Below are 23,570 nucleotides of genomic sequence, written 5' to 3'. Positions count from 1 at the left end.
AAGAATTCAGGTGATGGAAGACTTTAAAGACTGGAGTATGTTCTATTTGGTTCTAAACTAAGAAGAGTCATTGGAGTTTACTAAACAGATCAGCACCATAATAAAACCTGGGGATTAAGATAATCAATTTGGCAATTGAGTGGAGGATGGACTAGAGTGGGGAAAGATGCAAGACAGGGAGACAAACCAACAAGACTACTGCAAGTCCAGGTGTGAGGTGATGAGGACCTGCATCTTCAGTGTCAGAGAAAAGAAGATATATGTATGTATGTATGTATATATATATATATATATATATATATACACATATATATGTATGTATATATATATATATGAGATGTTATGAAAATAGAAATTACAAGACTTGGCAAATGTTTAGATATGGGGGAAGGTGGTGACAGACTAAGAATTTGAGGTTGTTACCTATGTTGTGAGCCTGGGAGGCTGGAAGGATGGTAGTAACCTCCACAGTAACAGGGACATTAGGAAGAGGAGAAGGTTTTGGTTTTTTTGGGGAGGGAGACCATGAGTTCAGTTTCTGTTTGTTTATTTAAGATATCTGCAAAACATTCAGTGAAAGATTTACAAGGTTGCAGGTGAGAGACTGGAGATCAGAAAAGTAGTTAAAACTAGAAAAATAAATCAGTCATCTGCAAAGAATCAGTAAGTAATTATTAAGTACATACTATCCACCTAATACTGTGACAAATTCTGGAGAAAGAAAGACAAAAGACTCTCCCTGCTCTCAAGGAGCTCATGGTATAATACAGGAGAGAATATGCAAACATGAGTACAAACAAACTATAAACAGAATACATTAGACCTTATCAATAGAGGAGAAACACTATGATTAAGCGGCAGTGGAAAAGACTTCTTGTAGGATGTGGAATTTTGACTGGGATTTGAAGGAAACCAGGAGGAGGAGGAGATGAAAAGGGAAAAAATTCCAGGCTCCATAGGATTAGATTAGATCACTATGTGAAAAAATATAAGAGGGAAAAGAGATTCCAGCACAAAGCATTGGGGGGAAAACTCACAATTAAGTGGCATCATCCAAAAGTCTGCTGAGGAACAGACCCAATAGAGAGCAATAAAATGAAAATCCAGAGAGAAGAGAAGTCTGTATCAAACAAAAGAGGATGATCAACAGTGCTGAGTTTAGCCAGAAAAAGAAAAGATAGGGGATGACAGCTAATAGGGATAGATGAATCAAGTGAGGACTTTTTTGAGGATAAGAGAGACATGGGCATGTTGGCAGGTAAAAGGAAAGCAGTCAGTAGACAATGAAAGAATAAAAATAAGCAAGAGAGTGATGAAGGTAATCTTCCAGAAAGGAAGAGACAAAATGGGATCACTTGTACATGTAGAAAAGTCTTCCTTAGTACCTCTTCTTGCAAACTAAGGGTGAAAGAGATAATAGGATAAGGCATATTAATGATGTGAAATGAAGAGGAGAGGAAAAGAGGAAGCTCTGAGCAAATGACCTCAATTTTTTTAGTGAAATATGAAGCAAGCATCATCACTGAGAACATAAAGAGTTAAGGAATGATAGAATTTGATGTAAATGGAAGGGATGAAAATAGTTTAGAAAAATAGAAAAGCAGGTATAGTAGGTGGGATAACAATTCTATTAGGCATAAAAGGACTGCCTTGTCACAATGAGGATGAAGGTGACATTGTATAACATAGAGTTGTTGTGGGTCCAGTCAGCATGGTTTTATAATTTTCTTTATCTTTTTTAGCATTGAAATAAGAGCAAAAGCAGCAAAAGATGGTGGGAATAATCCTAGGGTTGAAGCTTGACAATACAGTTTATTTTTGATAGGACAAGGGAGAAAGAGATTCAAAAAGAGGACAGTGAAGAGCTGATCTGATTCACCACTAGGTTAAGATGAGAAAGAGGAAAATGTAGCTAGTACAGGGGTGATATCCTGGGAAAGATCTGAAGGGTAGAGGTCATACTGATTATAAAGAACAAGGCAGAGGGAAAGGTGGAATGTCAACAAAATGTGATCAGATAAAGGAATTTCAGACACAGAAGTTGAGCATTTGAGGGTGGATAGCAAGATCAAGAACAAGACCATCTCTGTGTGGTGGGTATGCAAAATGAGTGGAGTAAGAAACTAGCAGTTTGGATGTTTGAAGGAGTAAAGTCCCCCAATATGAGGAAAAAATTAGAAGGCTGAAAATCTAAAGAGCTAGGGTCTGGGAAGAGAATTCTAGATGTGAGCATGCTGTGGCATCTAGGTAATCAGAAAGTGGATCAGCGGGTATTTAATCACAGATCATTTAATCACCTAAGCAGTTATCAGTCCAACATTCATTACCCTGAAGATGCAGCTTGTGAAGACTTTTATCTCATGCCCACTGATAAACACAAAAAACAGCTAAATAAAAGGAAAAACAAAATTAAGAGTAGGATATAGAGAGTTAACAATGTTCCATCCCAGGAGAAAGAAATAAGAGGAAACAACCAAGCATTTATCAAATGGCTATGTGTCAGGTGCTGGCTAAGGGTAACAAATACTAATCCTTAGAAGGCAGCTTCTATTCCCATTGTACATTTAAGGAAACCGAAGAAGACAGAGGTTAAGTAATTTATCCAGGGGCACACAGCTAGTGAAGCCACATTTGAATTCAGATCTTCCCAACTCCAGACCTAACATTCTTTTCACTGTTATCACCCAGTTGACTCTAGAAGAAGCATTAAATAGAATCTACTATAGATAAATTCTCACAAGCATAAGATTGGAGGAAAAGGGGGGAAGAATCACTATCATCAAGATAAGTTCCTGTATCTCTTCCAAAACGATGATATTTATAATCAGCTTCTTTCAGAATTAATATTTAGTTAGATACACGTCCACTCTGTGATTCTGTTTATATTCCTCTACTCTGGTGGAAATATTCAAGGACATAGTTAAGTTTCCCCTTTTATTAAAAAAAATGTATTTCTGTCTTTTGTTTGTATACTACCTAGAGTTCCTTGCTTTCTTCTTCTCACCTCAAAAGTCATCATTTATTTAACAATTATAATGATATTTCTTTAAAATTTTCTTTAAAAAAGAAAGCAGAAGAAAATTCAGCATAATATGCCAGAACACTGACAAAATATCTGTCAATATACAAATTTCAAAAGCTGTGGACCCTATCCTTACATAGAATTAGTGTTTAGAAATAAGAAGGTATCTTCTTTGGTACCAAACTTATTCTTTATAATTTTACAAAATTTACTTTCAATTGTTTCATATTTTTTTAGTTTTTGCAAGGCAATGAGGTTAAGTGGCTTGCCCAAGGCCACACAGCTAGGTAATTATTAAGTGTCTGGGGTCAAATTTGAACTCAGGTCCTCCTGACTCCAGGGCCAGTGCTCTATCCACTGTGCCACCTAGCTTCCCCCATAATTCTTGTTCTATCCATTTACATTGTTATAGTCACTTGTGGTTTTTTTGCTCTGATTACTTTACTTTGTATTGGTGCAGTTCTGTTTTTTTATTCATCATGTTTGTCATATCCTACAGCAATATAATATTGCACTATAATTCTGTACCACAATTTATTTAGTCATTCCTCAATTGATAGATAACTATTCTTTTTCCAGTTCTTTTCTACCAAAAGGAGTGCTGCCATAAATAGTTTTTAGTATATGGAACTTTTATTTTTGTCAGTGCCCTCTTTGCAGTATATGCCTAACAGCAGAATATCTGGATCAAAGAATATGGATATCTTATTCACTTATTTAATTCCTAATAGTTTTCCAGAATAGTTGTACTAATGCACAACTCCACCAACAAAGCACTAATGTGTTTATGAGTTCCCTCTTCATTCACTTGCCTTCTAATTACTCAAATTATGATTCACCCTAGCCAAAGAGTCAAGCAAGTTTTTTTTCCTCCCTAATCCAGTAGACTCAAATAAATTCAACCCCATAATAATGCAAATCACTTTTGTCACTTATCAGAAGCTTATACAAGTAAAATTCAATCCAAAGTACTTTTATTAAACATTTTCTTGGAGTGACCTCACCATTGAGGTAAATAGAAACATTGTTATCATTTGCCCTCATCAACTATAGACAAAGAAGTAGAGGAAAATCTATAGAGCATTGCATGTGTGTCATTGAATTTAATAATTTAGTATTTCACAATGTTAATTTCATGATTAAGAGAATAATGCATTGTCACAAGACACTCAAAGAAGATACCAAATTTTTACTTCTGAATTGATGTGCTTTAAAAATAACAAACATTCATTCTTCTCTGGGCCTCTGCTGTGAAATGAGTTGAGATAAGCTCTAAAATACCTTCCAGTTATAAAAGTCTACAATTCATCTACTCTAAGGAAAGATCCTGACTTGACAGATAACTTAAAATTTTCTTTGATTTCTGTTCTCTACTCCCATGAGCAATCAATGGAGCTATCACTAGTTAATATTTTCAGAATAAAGAATAGACTAATGCCTTAGAACACACACACACACACACACACACACACACACACACACACACACACACAGAGTCCTTACCAAGGTATAAATTGCATTCTTCATTCTTTAAACTCTGATATCACCCCTTCTTGCTAAGACAGACCAAAGCTCCCCCCTTCAAACCACCCACAAATCTAGCCTTCCTTCAACATGACCCAACACACTCTTAGTCATATCCTATATTTTTTGAATATTGATGAGTAAGAAGCTTCTTTGGGGTCCTGTTAGAATCAGAAATGGATGAAAAAAAGAATTAATCTAGAGATTTTTGGTACATTAGCCAGATTCATCGATAAGTCCTCTTGCTATGGTTTCATAATCTAATGAACAATGTAGAACTTGCTAATAGCATTATTTTGTTCTAGAACAGGAGTGGGGAAACTTTTTTCTGACAAGGTAACATCATTTGTGGGCTATATTTGGTCAAACATTTAATTCACCCCTAAAAAGCTGCTAGATTTATTGAATTTTGAATCAGGCCTTGGCAACACCACACCAATACAGGCTGTCCAGAGGTTCCCTGCCCTTACCCATAGATTCTCCTTCACATGCTGAGGTGAGCAGGCATCTCTTTCTTACTGCATCTTCATCCAGATGAAACAGAAGAAGCCCCTGTGGTGGCAAGTATACTTTCCTTCCAAGAGTGCCTCCATGACAGGCTAGCCAAAATTATGCCCTAGCCCTAGGGATAGTAAAACCAAATTTTGCCTCACTCCTAATGATAGGCTAAGCCCACAAAATACTGATATATTCCAAACTAATGAGATTTTTGTTTCCTTTTCCTGACAACAAACCCTATCAATGTTAATTCAATAAACTGATTTCATACCTTTCTATTTCTAGGAATACAAAGAATCCAGCAACTTGCAAAAAACACAAAATACTTCAGAAATAAACTGAATGAAATGGGTTTCATTCTTTATGGCAATCAAGATTCACCTGTTATTCCCCTACTCCTTTATTTACCAAGTAAAGTAGCGTAAGTATGAGTTTCTTTCAAGATAATATGTAAATGCTGAAATATCATAAAATAATGCTTTGCCTCTATAGTACTTAAATGAAATCATATAAATTCATGTTACTCTATGTAAAAACAACCAAAAGTCAATGATTAATTCCTGATAATCTGTTCAATACCAGTCATTCCAAAAAGAGAAGTAACACTACACTGGAGGTCTTTGCCAAAAGCTCTAATATCCATCTGTCTACAATTTTAAAACCTATGTAACCTTGATTAAGTATTTTAAGACGTAACATATATTAAGAATGAATTATTGTGAGCTAATCTATGAAGCCAATTAGACAAGTGTGATTAAGAACATTGAGATGAATATCTACAGATAGAAACAGGAATAATATTAGCATGGAAGCATACTATAGACTACCTGGACTAAAAGAAGAAGAAAGATAGAACTTCAGAAACTCATAAGGCTGAAACCGAGACCTGTTACAAAGAGTTTTTAAAATTCTTTGGACTTTTAAAGTTACAAAGTTTTTGCCTATTTATAAATTATTCTCCTGACACTACTCACATCTTCCTGTAACATTTCCTACAGGGCTTTTCAGTTTCCTCCATGTCATGAGTTATTATGGCATAATAGTATTCTATTACATCCATATACTCTAATTTATTTACCCATTACCAGATCAATGGTAACCCATTAGTATTCAGTGTTTGACTTCTACAAAAACTGTTACTATATTTTCATAGATATGGGTCCTTTTCCTCTTCTCTTGTAATATTTGGAATTTATGACTACTGGTGGTCAAATTGGGTCAAAAGTCACAGTTTAGTTACTTTTAAAAATTATTTCAAATTGCTTTCCAGAATGGCTGAATCAATTCACAGCTCTACCAATAGTATGTGTACCTATTTTCATTTTTTTAACTACCAGTGATTTGAACCACTTTTTTTATGTGATTGTTCATAGTTTGGATTTCTTTCTATGTAATTGCCTATAATCATTTAACCATTTATCCATGAAGGAAAGGATCTAATTCTCATAAATTTTCAACAATCATTTTTTGTATATTTTGGATATATTTGAATTTTTATGAAATTTTCTGTTTGTCTCTTAATTTTAACCTCAAATAAGGGCAGCTAGGTGGCACAGTGGATAGAGTACTGGCCCTGGAGTCAGGAGGACCTGAGTTCAAATGTGACCTTAGACACAATAATTGCCTAGCTGTGTGACCTTAGGCAAGTCACTTAACCCCATTGCCTTAAATAAGTTAAGAAAAAATTTTAGCCCCAAATGTTTGATCTGTTATTGTTTGTGCAATCTGCTACTTTTGTGCAATAGATGGAAATATGTATAATATATATATATATATATATATATATATATATATATATATATATATATATATATATGACATTGTGACTATGTTTAAAAACCATATGAATTGTTGGACCCAAAGAAGAATTTTTTTTTTGCTTTTTTATGTTAGTTGTGAAGAAGGTGTCTAGAGGAATGCTCCAACAGTCTTCATTTATAAATTAATTTATATGTATTAATGCATACATACAAACATATATGTATAACCCTATTATACTTTACACTTTTCTCAAAGTCTTGGATAAAGGCACAAATGAAAATACGCAAAACAGATGATGAAGTAGGAATTGGGGGTGGGGTAGGGAGAGAAGTAATAAGATTAGTGATAGGGAGTCCAGCTAAAATAGGAGAGTAGCAGGAACTGATATAACTGAGCTCCCCCCCACAGAAAGTGCAATAAACTGAATCCTGATAAAGAAATTTTAAAAAAGTCACAATGACTCATTTATTCAGCCCAGATGGACACCAGGATAAAATCAGGCTATGATAAAGGGAGGATGGTTTCAGAGAAACCTGGATAAACATGTGAACTGACATAGAGTGAATAGAGTCAGAAGAATAATTTATGCAATGAAAGCAATATACTAAAGGCAAACAACTTTGAAAAAATGAGAACTCTTATTAGCAAAATATTAACATAATGCCAAAGGACTAATGATGAAAGAGGTAAAGCATTCAGCAAAGAATCAAGTATTATTTTTTGGACATAGCTAATGTGCACATTTGTTTTGCTAGACTATTCAAACTTATTTGGTTTTTTTTTTAGTTCTCAACTGGGGAGGGGGCTCAGGGAACATTGTGAGAGGTTGATTTTATCTGATTGAATTATATCATAATTTGTTCAGTCATTCCCCAATTGATGGGCATCAATTTCCAACTCTCTGCTACCACAAAAAGAACTACAATAAAGATTTTTTATACATATGAGTCTTTTCACCCTTTTAATGATCTTTTTAGATATAGACCTAGTAATGTTGTTGCTCAATCAAAGCATTAATCTTTTTTTTTTCCTTTAGGCAGTGTTCCAAATTGCTCTCCAGTATGTTTAGATCAGTTCATAACTCTAGCAATTGTGTTTTAGTGTCTTGGTTTTCTCACATCATCTCCAAAACTGATCATTTTCCTTTTTTGTCATTTTAGCCATTTAGCCATCTATAGGTACCTCAAACTTATTTTAATTTGCATTTCTCTAATCATCAATCATTTAGAGCAATTTTCATATGACTATAGATAGCTTATAGATAGCTTTAATTTCTTTATCTGAAAAGATATAGGGTATTCATAAAACAGAAATTCCCTCCATCGATAGATACATAGATACAGATGTATCTATGATAGATACATATTTATACTGAAACAGATTTTTTTTTAAGAATTACCTAGGGGGATGGGGCATCTAGGGATGCAGTGGATAGAGCACAAGCCCTGGAGTCAGGAGTACCCGAGTTCAAATTTGACTTCAGACACTTAATAATTAACTAGCTGTGTGGCCTTGGGCAAGCCACTTGACCCCATTGCCTTGCAAAAACTTAAAAATTAAATAATTAAAAAAGAATTTCTTAGGAGTATAAAGAGACATAAATGACATAGCAGCACAGTATGTATCAGAAACAGAACTAAAACCTATGATTTCCTGAAAGTAAGGCCAGGTAACTGAATCATAATTAGAATTCAGATCTCCTTGAATCTAAATTCAGTCACCTATCACTGGATTAGGGTCAGCAAACTATCCAGCCCAGGAGCTAAGAATGAATGATTTTTATATTTTTTAAATACAATAAAATTTAAAAATATAAAAACCATTCTTTTTTAATGTTTTTGCAAGGCAAATGGGGTCAAGTGGCTTGCTCAAGGCAACACAGCTAGGTAATTATTAAGTGTATGAGACCGGATTTGAACCCAGGTTCTCCTGACTCCAGGGCCAGTGCTTTATACACTGCACCACCTAGCCACCCCTTAAAAACCATTCAGAATGGAAAAAAGGAGGTGAAAAAAAGCAACTTCTAAAAATTTAGAGTTAGTCAAAAGTAGAATTCTCATCAAGAATATTTTAGCTGAGAATTGTCATAAATATCAAAGAAGCATGGTCCTGATTGATAGCACAACTATATGAATTCACAACTGATTAAATGTTTGTATCTGAAGAGTATTGATTAACAGATCAAATTGGAGATAGGCCTATCGTTTCTATACTATAATTCTCTGTCTTAAGACAGATATTTAATTAATAAGTTCAATTCACCTAATATTTACTAAGTGTTTACCATGTGCAATGTACTATTATAGGTATTTGGGATATAAGTAAGATTTGGAATATGAAGATTAAAAAAGAGAAATGTTTACCAAATTAGGAGATGGCACAAAACAGGAAGGAGGAGTAGATTAAATATCAAATATCAAAAATATGTTGTCTGATTAGAACAATGGACCTTAACTTAAAAGATAAAATTTCATAGGGAAAAAATACAACTTTGGTCTTAATAAATCATTGGCATGATGTATAGGAAGAAGGAAACCTGATTTCACAATAATTCACATGAAAAAGATACATTAACCTAAAGGTTGACTCATTAAGAGCCAAAAGCATGACATGACTACTGGAAGAAGTAAAAGTAATCTTAGTCTGCATTACTAGAAGCACAGTTTCCAAAACAAAGGAAGAATTCATTCTTGATAAAGCACTGGCCTTGGAGTCAGGAGTCCCTAGGTTCAAATCCAGTCTCAGACACTTAATAATTACCTAGCTGTGTGGCCTTGGGCAAGCCACTTAACCCCATTGTCTTGCAAAAAAAAAAAAACCCTAAAAATAAAAAAAAGAGAATTAATTCCAATTCAGTTCTAGAAATTACAAATTTCCTATGGGCAAAGCACTATGCACAGTCCCAAACCTTAAATAGCTGAAAATCTATTATTAGGGGGAGGATGTGTATATATATGTATATATGTTATACATATACACACACACACACACACACACACACACACACACATGCGCACACACACACAAATGGAATAAGAAAAAGGAATCAGAGTCATATAAATGTTCTAAGAAGGTCAAATGACAAAAGATTACACAGCTAACCCTGTCTCACCATATTTTCCAGAACCTACTACCCTCATAGCAATAAGCATTGTATTACATGTATACTTATTAATATTGCAGCAAGAAGAAAAAATGATGGAAAAAATTTCTAACAATTAACCTTCTATTCTATCATTCTCTCAACCTCACAGTACCCACAAATATCAATTATTCTAACCCTTCTTTAGCACATTTTGAATAAGATGAAGTCTAATACTCTTTCCACAGCAGTAATCCAGAAACCAAATCTGAGACTTTCCCCATACTTTCATCTTGGGAATCTCTTTATCAATGGATTCTTTCAAGGATTATTTTACCTTCTTCCTCTGGGACATTAGGGCAGTTTTCCATGATAATTTTCTGCATGATATTGTCCAGGCTCTTTTTTTGATTCTGTATTTCAGGTAGACTAATAATTTGAAAATTATTTCTTCTGACTCTATTTACCAGGTCAGTCATTCTTCCTAAAAGGCATTTCTTAGTTTCTTCTGTTTTTTCAGCCTTTTGGTTTTATTTCATGGAATCTTGGTGTCTCACAGAGTCATTCATTTCCATTTGTCCAATGCTAATTGGATAAATATTTAGAGGATAAAAAGGAGTCAAAATGCGTGAAATACCTCTGAGATAATCTACAAAAAATGCACCCAAGACTTATTTACTTATATAAACTGATAAAAGCAATAAAGAAATAAAGGAAGCCAATTGGAGAGTCATGGTTCATAGACTTCAACAAAATAACAAAAAAACTAACAAAATTAATTTATACACTTAAGGTTATATTGATCATAATCATGTCATTTCACCCTTCCCTATGCTTTACAATTCCTAGACCTATTCTTTAGCTTCACCAAACTTCTAATTCTCCATTCTTCCGAGGATACCACTGATACATGGGCTATATTCTTTTCCATTCTGATAAATTGGTTATATTCCCATCAGTAGCATCAAACTCAAAGAGAAATAAAAACCACTAACTGTGCAAGGAGCAACACTCAGAAAACCATGAAGTAATAAAGTAACATTATGTTCTAGTGTGTGTGTGTGTGTGCCTGTGTGTGTGTGTGTGTGTGTGTGTGTATTAAATATTTGCCAATTACATTTTAATTGGTCGGGGCTACAATAAGGAGTATCATAGCCCTGGAAACCTTGAATTTCACATCTCTACAGTATTCACTAAATTTGAGTCTGTTATTCCCTTTTCCTTTTGCTGAAGTATTACTCCCACGATTCACCTTCTTTACTCCTATTCGCAAGTTACTGAATGTAGTTAGGGGGGAAAAAACCCAACTACTCTTATATTGTTTTGTGAACTCTCAAGTAGGCTCTCATTGGAAGGCAATGTTTTATAACTCCCTAATCAATTCACTATTCCACTAACCAAGGTAACTATTCCAAACCATTTCCTCCTTCATCAAGACTACTATGGGGGCAGCTAGGTTCCATAGTGGCTAGAGCACCAACCCTGGAGTCAGGAGTACCTGAGTTCAAATCCGGCCTCAGACACTTAATAATTACCTAGCTGTGTGACCTTGGGCAAGCCACTTAAACCCATTGCCTTGCAAAAATCTAAAAAAAAAAAAGACTACTATGTATTCCCCTCCCCTGTCCTCTCAAATGAAGCTCTCAAATTTCAACAAAAAATTGAGGCTATCTTCCAAATAACTCAGATGTCTTCCCTTACCATCTCCTTCAACTTAGTCTCACATGAAGATGTAGTCCTACATGTAACATGATTACCTGCCTCATGCACCTTTAATCCCATTTCATCCCTTCTTGTCCAAAGTACTATACTCTCTATCAGTCCTACTCTCACTAATCTTTTATCTCTTCCTACCTAATGGCTATTTATTTCCCTGCTACCTCCCCACCCTTAAAAATAAAACTTCAGTTGATCCAACCAGCCCCTTATCTCAGCATTGATCCTTTTCTCACCTGAAATTTTTTTGAGAAAACTTCAAAAAAGTTCCTACTTACATAATGAATCAATACAGTCATATGTTTGCTGAATACCAGGACAGAGTTTCATTCCTTTGGTGAAAATAAATGACATGAAGACATTGTAAATGACCTTTGATTATCAAAGATAGGTGGCCTGAGATAATTAGCGAAGTCATTTATACTATAGAATTAAAATCATTTTATTTCATGTATAATTATTGAGCTCTCATCCTGTATAATTCTGTGGGTCACCCTTCTATGCAATTCAGAAAAAGTATCAATAACTTTTTATTACAGCTTCATTCCAAATATAAAGATTAATTCTCTGTTCTTACTTCAATAGCATGGCTGTGAAATTTTTGTTGACCTTAAAAATGCTCTTTGTTACTTTGCTTGATAAATCCCTATTTGAAATTTGCAGTACAAAACACTAAAATTCTGGGGAAAAAAAAGAATGAATTTGTGGCATTCCTCTTCCATCTGGTTCAAGCCTTCTTTCTGAATTATGACAAAGGTTTCTGTAGAGCTGTCAGGCTCCAAGCCTAAAAAAACAGACTTAGCAACTTTTTAATGCTAAGAACAGGTCTGAAGCATTTTTCTCTCATCTGGGTGGATTCATTCAGGTATTAAAGGTGCCAAATGGGATTTACTAGGCCTAACAAGAAAAGATTCACTTTTCAAGTTTATATCCTATAGTCTAATGTCTGTCATTTGTATATAAATATGCAGGAATCTGTCCAAATTTTAAGGCTTTTCATTCCAGAATCTCTGTTGCTGCTAAAAAGGATAAAGTCTGATAATCTGACCCACATGGAAATATAAAAAAAAAAACCCATAACAAGTTCTATTAGAAAGGGGATTTGTCTTAGAAACATGAAATGACTTGGGATTTTGGTTTTGTATTGCTTATAAACTAGTAATTTCACCTAATCTCAGCTTCCTCATCTATAAAAATGGAAACATTTGTGCTTCCTATATCAAAAGACTAGTGTTTTATACATTTAAAAAAAATACTATTTAAATGAGAGCTGCTATAAAAAGAATTTGTCTAGCCTTTGTGATCATTATCAAATTGACCTTCCCCCCCACAGACAAACTTTTTTTGGTTATTTTGTGCATATGTGTGAATAATTCCACCTTATCTCATTTGGTTAACTTGTCCCTGAAGTATCTTTATTGATTTACTCTTCTAAGTGTATTAATTACTTTTGGAAACTTCCCACTAATTAGGCATTCTTAAAGTCCTTAAAAGGAGACTGACTACTCCTCACAGAATGCTAGGGGTTTTAATAATACTATTATTCATAGGGCAGCTGGGTGTCACAGAGGAGAACCTGAGTTCAAATCCAGACTCAGACACTTATTACCTAACTGTGGGATCTTTTAGCCTTGCAAAAACTAAAAAAAAAAAAAATAGTTATTCATAAACTTCTATCAGCATACTTCTCATTGATAAATTTTAGCTAATGACTCAGTTTTTACAAAATATATTTATTAAACTGGTATAATAAGAATACCTTAGGCATTTTCTTCCCTAAATATATACAACATTTGAGAGAAGAGTGGAATCACACTTAAAATACAAGAGTAGTGATGTATGTATTTAGAGAATGTATATGGCAAGTTCTTTTCTTCCTTCATGGAGTCCTCCTGCAGTTCTTATGTCTAACCCTTTGCTGGGCTTTGAAGATTAGTAACTTTCTACATTCCTCAGTCATGAAGGGTCCCAATCTCTGAGTCTGTCACTGCCCTCAAAACGTCTTTCTCCATCTATCTGCAGATGTTTCTACTATTGAAGACTACAGTTAACTGTTACCAGTGAAACCTATAAAAGTCCCTCTCCAAATTCGCAAGATCACTGCCTGGTCCTAGCTGTCTCCAATTTACTGCTCAGGAAAGGAGACATAAAAGGGAGATGTCCTTATCCCAGATATAAACTTGCAAAGGCAAAACATATTTTCAAGGCAACCAAGTAGCCAGCCAGGAGACTGAGCAACTGCTCTTCCTTGGAAGGCAACTCAATTTTTCAAAGCCAAAAATCAGAGAGCAATGAAGGAGTCATCTCTTTAACTGTGTACTCATTTCTAGACTAATAACCTGAATTGTGAGGTTTTCCAGATTTGTAGCTAATCAGAAGATTTTTATCATCACAAAGTACAAAACCCTACACATTATGTCTTTGAATGAAAACAAGTAGGGATTATCTAAGTGGGCTTCAAGAACTCTCTCTTATATTACAGTCCACCCATGATAAACATATGTATAAGTTTAGACATGTGTGCACATATGTATATACATGGATGCGCATGGGCATATACATGTGTGTATATACATATATGTATATACATGTGTTTATATATGTGTATGCATGTGTGTATATATGTATGTATATATATATATATGTGTGTATATATATATATATATATACTTGGTTGGTTATGTTTCTAGTAAAGGAAATAAGATCCCTGAACATAGAATGGAAATTGAATTGAGTGACACTTTAAACTGCATAATCTATGTGTTTCAAACTATTGTAGCATTTGCTGACTACTAAAGATATCATGGAGAAGCAAATACACAAAGATGTGTTAGGTAGTTTTAATATATGGACAGCTGAGTGGTAGAACTAACAGAGCACTGGACTTGCAATTGGTATGACTTGGGTTCAAATTTAGCCTACCACACTGATGAGGTCTGTGACCCTGGACAAGTTATTAGACTTCTGTCAGTCTTTACTTTTGTAAAGTGGGGATGATAATTGTACATACCTCCCAGGATTGTTGTTAGGATCAAATGAAAGACTGGTAAAGTATGCAGCATAATGTCTGGCACACCGTAGTCACTATATAAATGACAGCTATCATTATCATCATCATCATTATTATAAGTGCTTTGAATTAGTTATTTCTAGTTATTGATAATTTTTTATAATTCAATGGATCTGTTGACTTTCTTGCTTCTGTGCAGTTCACAATCTACCCACCCCTTCACATCGTTTAATATTTTTGTCCATGTCTTCCTTAGATGCTCTTTCCTGAAGGTCTTCCTTTAGCTATTCTAACATCACAGAGATTTCACAGGACATTCAAGGCTTTCCATCTCTTATGTTTTCACTATTGCTAAAGGACTGCTTTAACCTTTTTCTCCCCAGTACTCCATACCCAGTATCTGATATACAATGGTCTTTGAATGACTAACAAAGCTACATTACAAAATACCCCCCCCCATCCAAAATGCACTGGCAGCTCAGGTGTCTCCCTCAGATCTTCTCAGTTCTTAATTATTTTGTATTAACATGTTGTAATTGCAAGAGAAAAGTTTGAGGGCAAGGTTATTTCATTTCTGTCTTTATAGTCCACCAAACATGGTACCTGGAAAGAGAAAGTACTTGACAAATGTTTACTAAACTGAATTAAGTTTAACTTAAACAGTCCACACTTCCTTTTCTGATCAAACATTTTCTAACATAACATTTCATAACATAAAAATCAAAACTGTAGGTGATCCAAAAAGCAATAGAAAGAGTAGGTATAAACATCCTAAATAAATATATTTTATAATAAGCTATTACACAAAATATTATAAAAGATAACCAGGTGATATATGAGAAGAGAAATGTACCAACACTTATATTTAAAGGAAAAAAAACACTAAAAATCACAAGCATGGAAAGGTTTCTTTTGTAATATACTGAAGAGTATAAAACTCAACTGAAAGTCAGTATTATCTGAAATGATGAAATACTAGACTTATGCTGCTTGTGCTACTTTTTGATATAATTCTAAAAAATATATGTATGGAAACAAAGTAAGAGAACAAAATCAAAGGTTTAAAAATTAAGAAAGAGAAGACAAAATCGGATGTTAATTGACTCAGAAAATCCCAAAGAATTGGCACTAAAAAAAATTAGTCTCTTCAGCAAAGCAGTAGAATAAATCATAAATCCACAAAACTATTAGCATTTCTACACAATACCCCCCCAAAATGAAAAAAGCAGAAAGTTCTAAAAAAGAGTTCATTTGAAATAATTACAAAATTCATAAAATAGTTCTGAGTTAACCCACAGCTGGGCAACAGATTTGAAGTTTATTACAAAGAAAACTTGAAAGTACTCAAATAAAGAAGTTCATTGTTAATGGTTAGGTTGCTGCAAATATAACAAAAATGATAACTACAAAAATTAATTTACACATTTAGTGCTCTACCAAACCAGCATGGAATTACTCTATAGAACTAGACAAAAAAAAAAAAAATACAAAATTTATTTAGAGAAACAAATCGTCTAGGAACTCAAGAGAAATAATGGAAAAAAAATAACTAAATGTGCATTACCATATTTCAGTCTATATTATAAAACATCAATCTTCAAAACTATTTTTTGGTTAATGGATGAAAATGTAAAATAGTGGAATAAACTAAATAAGCAACATTCAGAAGCAAATGAATATGAGTACATTATTCATTAAATCAAAATAATACAAACTAGTAATGGAAGAATAGTCTAGACTAAAGGAATGGTTGGGAAACTCTTAGTTTGGTATAAATTGGATTGAGACAAACCATCTTAATCAAGTTTCAAGTAAATATGTAACCTAAATGTAAAAAGTTAATTTATTTTAATAGAAAAGAATAGAAGAAAGCTGCTTTCACATTTCACAACTATCATTAGTAGGAAAATTCTTAATCAAAAACAGATAACTTAAATTATATAAAACTTGAAAGCATGACCAAAGTTAAAGAGAATAAGAGAATTTATCAAAAGGGAAGAAAAATATTTATATTAAATTTTCTGCCAAGGATCTGATATTATAAGCATAAAAGGAATTGTTGCAAATCTATAAGACCTTTCTTTCACTACTGAGATAGCAAAATCTCTCATTGAAGGTATATAGGTAACCCTGGGGCTATTGAAGACTATTCTATTCTAGTAATCATTCTAGTAAAGGAAATAAGATCCCTGGGCATAGAATGGAAATTGAATTGAGTGACATTTTATACAGAATAACCTATGTGTTTCAAATTATTGTAGCATTTGCTGACTACTAAATATATCCAAATATCACTATAACTATATCTGAAGATAGTAATCTTCATGCTTACCAAAGAGCAATTAATTTTTTCCTAGAAAATCCCAAAGAACATCTATTAATTTTAAAGACGTTTGTAATTTGTATTCATGGAGGGGGCAGCTAGGTGACCCAGTGGATTAGAACACTGGCCCTGGAGTCAGGAGGACCTAAGTTTAAATCCCACCTCAGACACTCAATAATTACCTAGCTGTATGACCTTGGGCAAGTCACTGAACCCCATTACCTTGCAAAAACAAAAGAAAAAAATGTATTCATTGAAGAAAAACCTACACTAATAAGAAATAGAGCTATGAAGCCACAAGAAATATTTTAAAGAAATTTTAAAGCACTGACACAAATAATTTCTAACTCCTTACATTCTTTTTCTTTTGTGGATAATGTTAGATTATTTCTAATTTTCTCTTTTTTGTTTTGCTCCTCACCCCACCCCTATCTTCACAGTGCATTTTCAAGAATGCTGTTACAAAGAAAAATTGGTGTAGTAGTAGTGGGTTTTCCAGCCACTCCATTAGTAGAAGCTCGAGCTCGGTTTTGTATGTCATCTTCACATACTTGTGAAATGCTAGACATGGTAAGTATCAAGAAGTGTTTTACTGGATTCTTTGTGGGTCCTATAGCCCAGAAAGTTCTGTTACTTTAATTTTGAAAAATATTAACTTGTTTAACATTTGTGGTTTTCTAGATCTCTTCTGGGTGACTTGAAAACATATAAATTAAAATAGTAAACAAAAACTAAGCCTATGACAACAAGATGTCCACCCATTTAATAAATTCAATAGGATGGGGTGGGGGAATGAGAGGAACAGCCAATTCAGTGAAAAACTCAGTCAATTAGCTTAAACCAGTATTTTGTCATAATACAAAACTAGATGATTAATATTTTTCATATTCTTGAATTAATGATTCATTGAAGGAATTGGAATTATTTAACCAGAGGTGTGAAATGGGCAGGACCATTATGATAATCTTTAAGTTGTCACAAAAACAGATTAGACTTGTTCTACTTGGTTCTAAAGAAGGGTAGATTTATGTTCAATGTAAGGAAAACCTAAAAAGTGTAATGAGATGACCAAAGAATTCTTATCCTATACCGCCAACTCCCCAGGACATCTTCAGCTGAAGACTGGAAGTTTGAAAACCAGATTCTTGGTCAGGCACAAGTTGTTAAAGATGATATTTTAAAGTACCTTCAAATTCTGAGGTTTAAGATTTTTTCTTTCTTTTTAAAAAATAACAACTAGGTATGCCTTACAAACAACTTATCTTAATACATATACTAGACCCAATAGACCAAGAACCCACTTGTCCAGATTCAACAAAGCAATCTTGTCTTAAGTGATGTGAAAATAATCACAAATTAGACTTGCTTTTTCTGACCCTTTTATTTCAGTCTTTCCTATGTGAGTAAGAGTAGAAGACTATAATGCCTCACCCAAATTGAAGAAATAAAACTGAAATTTATACCTTATAACTATCCTGGGCTCTCTTCTCTCTCTCTCTCTCTCTCTCTCTCTCTCTCTCTCTCTCTCTCTCTCCTCTCTCTCTCTCTCTCCTCTCTCTCTCTCTCTCATCAGCTCTCTACAGGTTAAATTACTCATCTCTATGTATTCAACTCCAAAATCTATAAACCCAACCCTTATTTCTCTCCTGAGTTCCAGGGCCATATCACAAATTGCCTGCCCTATTTCCATCTGGATATTGCCTAAGCATCTCAACCTCAATATGTTCATAACCGAATTCATTATTTTCCCCTTTCCAGTTACCCATCTTCACAATCTAAAAATCAGCTTAACAATTTTATTCTCCTTTATGGGACCATATCCAATCAATTACCAATATTTATGGAATTTTCCACTACAACATATCTTGTTTTCACTTATAGATACCCCCACCTCCTTCAATAAGGGTCTCATCACCTCTTACCCGGTCTAATAAAAAGCTTCTCAATTTGTCTGCTTCTCGTTTTCCCCTCTCCAAACCATCTTCGATACTATTATCAAACTAATATTCCTGAAGCACAAATCTGACCACTTTCAATTCCCATGCAAAAAGAATAATGCTATTTAAATACCTTTGTAATCTAGCACTAACCAATCTTTCCTGACTGATTTTTACATTATCATCCTTCATTTTCTCTATCCAATTTGGCTGAAGCCAAACTGGCCTATACAAAATTCAGTTTCACAGGTCATACCTCACTTCCACCCCTTTGAATTCTTTTCACTTCGTAAAACTAATTTTAAACTCCCTCCCCTATTGTAGGCCTTTTTAATTTATGTATTTATATTCCCAATGCCTTAAAATAGTATCATGCACATAGCAGCAAATTAATAAATTCTTGTTAAACTGAATATTGTAATTTAAGATGTATGTAATTCACACACACACACACACACACACACACACACACACACACACACATATACCTCCCTTAATTGAAATGCCAGTTCTGATTAAAAATCTTTATTTCCTTAAAGATGAACTGTTAGCACACATAGAAGACTCTTTTAAAATGGTTGTTAATTGAGACTATCAAATCTTGTGATTATCACATAGATAGCTTTGATTACTTTAAAGAGAAGCAAAGGTGCCTAAGGCATCTAGCCTATCCCTTTACCTAAGGCTAAGATCACATATAAAACTCTGTCAATTGTAAAAGTCTCCAAGAAAAAGATTCCATGACCAAAACCTAGTCAAGGTTTCCCCTGATCCATTCTAATATTTAATCACTCTTATTATTCACAATTCTATATTTAGCCTAAACTAAATCCTTCCTGAAATAGATTAGACCTATTTCTGCTTACCCACTTTACTCACAAAAACCGTCAGATGGGTACAAGTGCCACTATTTCTAACCCACTTTCCAGATTCATTTAAATTCAGCAAGCATTTAGTAAGCATACTAGGTTTGCCTACAAAGCAACTGTATTAAACACTGGAGATATCCCCTCAAAACAAACAAACAAACAAAAAATAGTCCCTTCCATCAGTGCAAAAATGTAACATGAAAAGAAAAAATAAACACAAGATAATTTGAGGAGGGAAAGCACTAACAAATGAAATTGTTAATGTCACCTTTATAGTTATATCACACTTTTGACTTTTCAAAACACTTTCTCAACTTTTGCCTCATTAAAATGGTAATTGTAGTCATTTGAAGTTGCTAAGACACAGGTACTATTTGATATATTTGATATATAAGAAAACCAAGTTTCAGCGAAAACAGATTCTTCAGATAAAAAACACCAAATAAATGCCATATAAATTTGTCTCTACTACTAATAATAATTTATTAGAGAAGAAATGGGCACTTCTTTGCAGAAGTTCTTTGAAAAACTGCAGTCTTAAAGATAAGGCCAAGATATTGATAGCTTGATCCACTGACAGCCAATTAAGAGGTTAATAGCTTGAAAATTATCTATCATGGAGGAAAACCTTAACATTTCCAATAAAACACTTAATATATGTGATCATAAACCTACTAATCATTAAGTTAAGATGTCATACTTGTTTTGTAGAAAATGGTATAGATACTATATAATTAGAATAGGATAATATTATCCAATCGCTTTAAAGAAGAAAATGGAAAATGCAAAAAAAGTTTGCCTTCAATTCCATTACTCCCCACTGCACCACATCACTCAGATTCAGAAGAAGGACAAATCAATTAATCATTTCTAGTTGGTAGGTGTAGGGAAGGGTGAGGAGGTCAAAGAAAGGATTTGTGAAAAAGAACATATAAGGTAAGTTATGAAGGATAAGTAGAATTTTGAGGATGTGAAGAGATCAAATCAACAACTTAAAAGCTAATAAGGCTTAAAGTTCAGAAAAATAATTACAAAACCTTACTCTTTTTTGTTTAAAACAGATTACCATAATCTATGTTTAGCATGGTTGGGTTGTATATGTTTGGCCTATATTAGATTGCTTTCTGATAGGAGGAGAGGGGAGGGAGAAAATGTAAAACTCAAAAACTTGCAAAAAAAAATGATTGGTGAAAATTACCATTGCATGTAGTTGGAAAAATAAATAAATTAAATATAAAATTAAATTTAAAAATTAAAATTGGATTTCCATAAAACAATACTGTAAGAAAATTCTAATGTGGTTTTTACTATTTTTGTGGTCTTCTCAGGGGAGACCAATCTAAATCAATGTGATCATGACTTAAAGAATGTTTTCTAATATTCTCATTGCAGGTCTTGAAAGAGGTTGATGAAATAGGTAATATTCTGAGACTGAAATACTCACGGCACAAAAAATCAGCTCACCCTGAACCAATAGATGAAAAAAGGTTTGAACTTGAAGATTAAGTTTCCAAACTTGAAGAGAACATAGAGACTTTGCCAAAAAGACCTCCCTCTTTGCCTCAAAAGGAATATAAATGTATTTCTCATCTTTCTTAGCACAGTTTTTGTTTCTTGAATAGCCAACTCAATTGAGGAAAGCAATGCTGTTGAAGTTTTACTGTCTCCAACTTGTGCCTATAGAGGCTGAAATATGGTCCAGATTTAAGTTTCTCCTCTCCTAAGACTTCCCAAAGAAAAACACACTTTTTAGTGTATTTTTGATGGCAAAGAGCCTGGGTCTCATTTGCTACTGTGCAGTCTCATTGGTTCAGTGCCTTTCAGGGCAATGGGGAAAAGGAGGTTTAAAATTTTAATTTAGCAGGTTTTATTGTGTTTTAGTTAAAGCGTATTTCATCTGCAGACTTGTGGGATGTTTTTATTCATACCAACTCTAAAAGCACCCATCATCATTTTGGAATGTTTCAGAAAGGAAAAGAGACATGAATTTCTATTCACCCATATTTTTGAATTTCTCAAAGGACAGGTGCTGAGAAAAAATTAATGCTTTGAGGGAAGAAGTAGAGCTGATCAGCAAGTACTAGGGAAAGTCTTTGAAGAAAAATATTCTTTTCCTCATACTGATCCTACATGGTTTATTCCAATTTTCTGAGTTTTCCTTTTTGAGGGCACAAGCCAAATTTAGGGCTGGATGTGAGTGTGGTTACAAATAAACTCTTTTTCCCTCGAATGGCTGACTCTAAAACTTATAATAACCTAAATATTGGTAGTGCCACTCAAAATTTCTGTTTAGCATGTACACTATAAATCTTGTGAATGAACAGTCATTCTAATTTTTCTTTTTTACCTTAGGAGAAAATGCTGAGTCAATTCATGTTCTTTTGCTGCTATCTCAGGACTACACTTTTAAAAATCTCATCAATTCAAAATATTTAAAATACAATTATAATGCACTTTATCAAGCCTGTTGACAGCTACAACCAAGTCTATCAAGAAGTCTTGTCACAGCTTCTTAACTGAGATAAAAGTAGAGATTATTACTCAGTGAGCTCTTTTTTTAATATGTGAACACAATTGACTATAGCTGAAGCGTTTGAACTTTTGGCACAATGATTATGAAAAAAGACTAGTCAATGACCTATATTAATTATATCTGATTCACAAGCAGAGATCTGCTGGGAAAATCTTAGCTATAAGATAAACATCCAGTTGATATTCAAGCAGAGTTGGACAGGACAAATAGAGTGATCTTTTAGCTAAAACTTCCCTAACTGTAAGAATGAGCTACACAACATTTCATTTTCTCAAATGACATTATAAATAAATCAGACCAGGAGATACTTGACTTTCTGCTGTAAAGATGTATCCAAATTTTCATGTTTTTTTTAATTTTACATGTTTACAATACTAGATTTAACAAAAAGTGGGAGTTGAAGGACTATAGATACTCGAGTCCCTGAAAAGGTAGGGATTAGAGACTCAAACACCTAGTAAATGTGGGAGCTGAAAGGCAAGACAATTCATTCATTAATGTTCATTACTAATTAAAGGAAGTTTTTTTAATTGGGAAAGTAAATCCTAATTAAATTTTTTTAAAGTGGATTACTATATAATATTTAAGGATATTTAAAGGTTTTGTTTTGTTGTGGGAAAGGTGTCAGTGCTGAAAATTCCATAATATACTAATTCATAACATAATTCATAACTAATTCAGACTACTTCAGGTACTGAAGCAGTAGCTTTTATACATGAAAGCAAACTTACTGTATAAAATGAAAATTCTTTTATTTTTTAGACAGATCAATTTCAATGGAATTATTCCTAGTAAAGGGTCCAAAATAGATGAGTCTTCGATTCTATAAGGGAAATTGGGGGGGGGGGGTAAATAAGGTACTTTTAATTCTAGATCTGTGCCTGTACTCCAAACCTGTGCAATCTATTTTTAATTCCTGATGAATTCTTTTGGACATAGTCATCTTGTATACTCACCCAAGTGAAGTCACTAATTTTTACTAATGAGCCAAAACTATACTTTGTGTTGGAAAATTATGACTTTTCCTCCTGTGGGGGGAGGGTGCTACCTCTTCATCAGAGTCCAAGGGTTTGGGGACACAAGTTATCATACTCCTGTATAAAGACAAAAGACACCTCTTTTTGGGAGGCTCTCTGTTCTCCATAAGCTTAATGAGGAAACACATAAGTCAAGTGAAGTGCTCTTTGAACACATAAAAAGGAAATGTAACAGAAAACATACTTTTTTAAAAAAATTATTAGTAATATAATATTAGGGGGGTGGGAAGGATGGTAAGGCAGTTGGGTTAGTCACAA

At 33.7% G+C, this 23,570-nt stretch overlaps 1 protein-coding gene across 1 annotated transcript in view; it reads left to right on the top strand.

Annotated features, from left to right (window-relative positions):
* The window catches only part of LOC141504439 (serine palmitoyltransferase 3-like), a 218,210-nt gene extending 195,100 nt beyond the window's left edge, over nucleotides 1–23,110 (top strand). Inside the window, exons 10-12 of the mRNA XM_074209437.1 lie at nucleotides 5,330–5,465; nucleotides 17,377–17,506; nucleotides 21,135–23,110. Coding sequence (XP_074065538.1) covers nucleotides 5,330–5,465; nucleotides 17,377–17,506; nucleotides 21,135–21,248 — 380 coding nt within the window. The 3' untranslated portion in view covers nucleotides 21,249–23,110. The remainder of the gene's footprint in view (nucleotides 1–5,329; nucleotides 5,466–17,376; nucleotides 17,507–21,134) is intronic.
* The last annotated feature ends 460 nt before the right edge of the window (nucleotides 23,111–23,570 follow it).

The sequence above is a fragment of the Macrotis lagotis genome, chromosome 1, assembly GCF_037893015.1.
Source record: "Macrotis lagotis isolate mMagLag1 chromosome 1, bilby.v1.9.chrom.fasta, whole genome shotgun sequence".
NCBI lineage: Eukaryota > Metazoa > Chordata > Mammalia > Peramelemorphia > Peramelidae > Macrotis > Macrotis lagotis.
This window is presented reverse-complemented; position numbering and strand designations above follow the sequence as displayed.